This window comes from Carica papaya, chromosome 7 (genome assembly GCF_054855325.1).
Source record: "Carica papaya isolate Zhongbai chromosome 7, ASM5485532v1, whole genome shotgun sequence".
Classification (NCBI taxonomy): Eukaryota; Viridiplantae; Streptophyta; class Magnoliopsida; order Brassicales; family Caricaceae; genus Carica; species Carica papaya.
This window is the reverse complement of record NC_142315.1, coordinates 29,751,520-29,754,748: the sequence shown is the minus strand read 5'-3', so window position 1 is coordinate 29,754,748 and position 3,229 is coordinate 29,751,520. Positions and strand designations below refer to the sequence as shown.

The following is a 3,229-nucleotide window of genomic DNA, read 5'->3' as shown; positions in this document are numbered from 1 at the left end:
TCGTGTTATCTTAATGATATTTTAATTCCGTAAAGGTCTCGTATTTCAACTTTCTCTTTGTTTTTATAAAAGATATATAGATTATATATGTGATACTCTAATGTTATATTGAAATAATATGTAATTGTTGAAATTCGTATAAGAGTTTAAGTCATATAATATTAATAATTTGATTTTTTTTTTTTTTAAATTTTGAGTATCAATAGTTTGAGTTTGAAAATTTCTTTAGTTATTAGTACTTAAGTTTAAGACGTTATAAATAGTGTACAAAAATATATAATTGGTGACTCTAATGATATGATCATAAATTTTCAATTGTAATTTGTGATTATTTGATGTGTGACACTGATGAAAATATTAAAAATTTAAATAATAGGGATTGTAATACTACGGTGTCATATTAAAAAAAATATATAATTATTAAGTTTAATACGAAAGTTTAAATTATACATTACTAATAATTTAAATTTAAAATTTTAAAAATTAATAATTTAAGTCTGAAAAATTATTAATTCAGTATTGCTGAATTTTCTTCGAAGAGAAAAACCTAATAAAAATCTACCCTACTTAAAAATACAAGTGATTTATTATTATTATTATTAAGTTTTTGACTAAGCTTAGTTAGTTTATAAGTTTGTTTCAGATAATCTAAGAAGACTTTTAGTTGACCTTTCTATGCGCCCAATTCTCTGCAATTCCTGAGTCCGTAAATTTCTCTCTTCTTTTTCCCTTTTGTCATCATCAAGTGTGGGGAAGGAAGAGCCAGAGAAGAATATTCTAAAATACTTGCTGCTAACTTTACAAGGAACGGTTGCCATGAGACTTCACTTCTTTTTATTTGCATCATCTTTCCAACTCCGAATCAGAATTTTTCTTATAGCAAATTTGGCATATTTCAATGTTTATCCTGATTCGGAAAGTAAGCACTTTCATCATTATCCAAAAATAAAAATAACAATCTCAAAAGGATAAAGAAAAATAAAACACTCAACACTGGTAATTATTAGATAATCCAAAACCAGCCAAGAACCGAGCCACCCACCAAGCCAATTCCCAGAAACACAACCATTACAATTGCAGCTAGTTCAGCTTCTGTAACTGGAACCAGCTTCGGAGATAGCATCATGATGACACTCGTTAAATACCCATTTGTGAGTCCAAGCATGAATGTTAAAACCACGACGGGCGCTTCAGTTCTCAGCCATTTTGGTCCGTGGAGACAAGCCGCAAAGAGCGGGTAGAAAAGCAGCCTGGCCATGCACGCCCATACAGCCTTGTTAACACTCGACGCCACGCAAACTGCCGTCAGAGACTTGCCCACGAAATCCGATACATTGTACACGGTGATCAGCAGGATGGGGTACCAGTCTTGAAGAAGTCTGGATTTCATTTCCTCGGCGATGAATCCCGGGAAAATCGAGAGAGTTACGACGTATATAGTGAGAATTCCGACGATGGGACTTTTGATTTTTCTGGCGACTGCCCATAATTCCGGCATGGTTGAAGAAGAGGTGTGATGGGCGTGGGAAACCTGGCGGTAATGCTGCTGCATGACTGGTAACTTGTAAAGAAAATTACTGCAGAGGATGCAACAGAGCAGGATTGTGGTGGTGACTATGAAATAGAAATGGGCGCTGGTTCTTAGACCTTGAGGAGTTTGTGGCAGGGATGCCTTGGTTATGATCCTCAATATTGAAACCACAACTCCTGTCAAAACTAATTAATTCAATATCCGAACTTGTAAATAATTAGCAAAATTATTTAATTCAGATGACAAGATATTTTTATTGTAAGGTTTACTGTTTTAAGCTGGAGTATTTACCATATATTTTATGATTAAAGAGAGTTAACAATTAAATAAAATAAGAATTAATTAACGTTTGAGTTATTTTCTGGGTCCTATTTACAAATATATATATATATATATAAATAAAAGGAATGGTACCTGAAGAAGCAGTGCCCGCAAAAACAGCCTGCATATAGTGTTTAGGAAGGTTGGCAGCGGATCCCACCAAGCTTCCTCCTATCAATCCATCGGCCACACCACAGATGACCACCGACGCCACTGTCAAGAAAAATCCTCCATCGAGTCTGCAATTCCGCGAAGCCCAATCCATCGCGGGAGGCACCATTAGAGAGAGAATGAACATAGAGAAACCCAAGTTCATTCTCAATCTGTAACTTATCAGCTTCCGGCCGCAGCTCATCATGACGAGAAGAAGTAGTACAGAAGAAGTTAAGTAAGCCACGGAGAAAACTTTCTCGACGTGGCGGGAAGGATAGAGGGAGCCAAAGTAATCGACGGCCGTGATGAAAGCATTCCATGGAAGCAAATTGCCTGCGCCGAGCAAGAAATGGATTATGTACGCCATTCTGTATGTGTCTTTTGGTTCATCTCCCTCAGGGACAATGCTATTAGTTATACCCTTCCTGTCTTCCATCAATTCTCTCTTAAATTTTGGACCAGTCCTATAATATATATGTGTGTGTGTGTGTGTGTATAGCTAACTAGCTAATTAGCTTCTTCTAACAGTTATTATATATAAGCTGCGGCCTCTTTCAACACATATGGTGCATTGATTTGATCATTAGCATTATAAAGGCATGCAAAGTTAATCAAAGCTGAAAGAGCTCACAATTATATAAACGTCTCATCATCACCCTACCCTTTAGTCTTTAATTGATCAACATGCCTATGCAAACTTGTTTATGTTGGGCAATGTATAAATTAAAATTAATTTACTGTTAAAGTTAAAATTACGAAGAAATCTGAAAAAAAAATATCACAACATTGAACTGGGTTGTATTTTTAACCTGAATTATATATCTATATCCCAATGCATAATCCAGCAGAGAAGGTTGATGGGAGGTGTAGTTCAATTAGAGTGGTGATGGATTTGATTGATGGGTTGAAAGACTAGCTAGTGGGGACCCAAAACGGACGGGCGGTGTTACAAGTATCTTTTTCTTTTTCCTTTGTTGTCGTACTCAGCAACACATGGCTTAAGATTAAGGTTATAACTGCTATTCTTCACCTTGATGTTCCAAGAATCTCAAACCACAACTTGTTCATATCTACTTGTTAACCCTTAAACAAAAATTTACTACGATTTTTTATCTCGTTGTAACTATTTCAATTAATACGATCTAATCAAACGAAATATTTTCAAGAAAGCTAACGAGATTAGGCCATAACACATCTCCGTCTCCCACAAAACCTTATAAGGCA

General features: G+C 35.4%; 1 protein-coding gene across 1 annotated transcript; it reads right to left on the bottom strand.

The window, feature by feature from the left end:
* Positions 1-811: 811 nt before the first annotated feature.
* On the bottom strand, positions 812-2,809 carry LOC110815685 (Nucleoside transporter family protein). Its single transcript, XM_022043585.2, has 2 exons — positions 1,946-2,809; positions 812-1,707 (listed from the first exon to the last, which is right to left on the bottom strand). The coding sequence occupies exons 1-2, from the start codon at positions 2,439-2,441 to the stop codon at positions 1,004-1,006; spliced, it is 1,200 nt and encodes a 399-aa protein (XP_021899277.2). The 5' UTR covers positions 2,442-2,809; the 3' UTR covers positions 812-1,003.
* Positions 2,810-3,229: the final 420 nt, after the last annotated feature.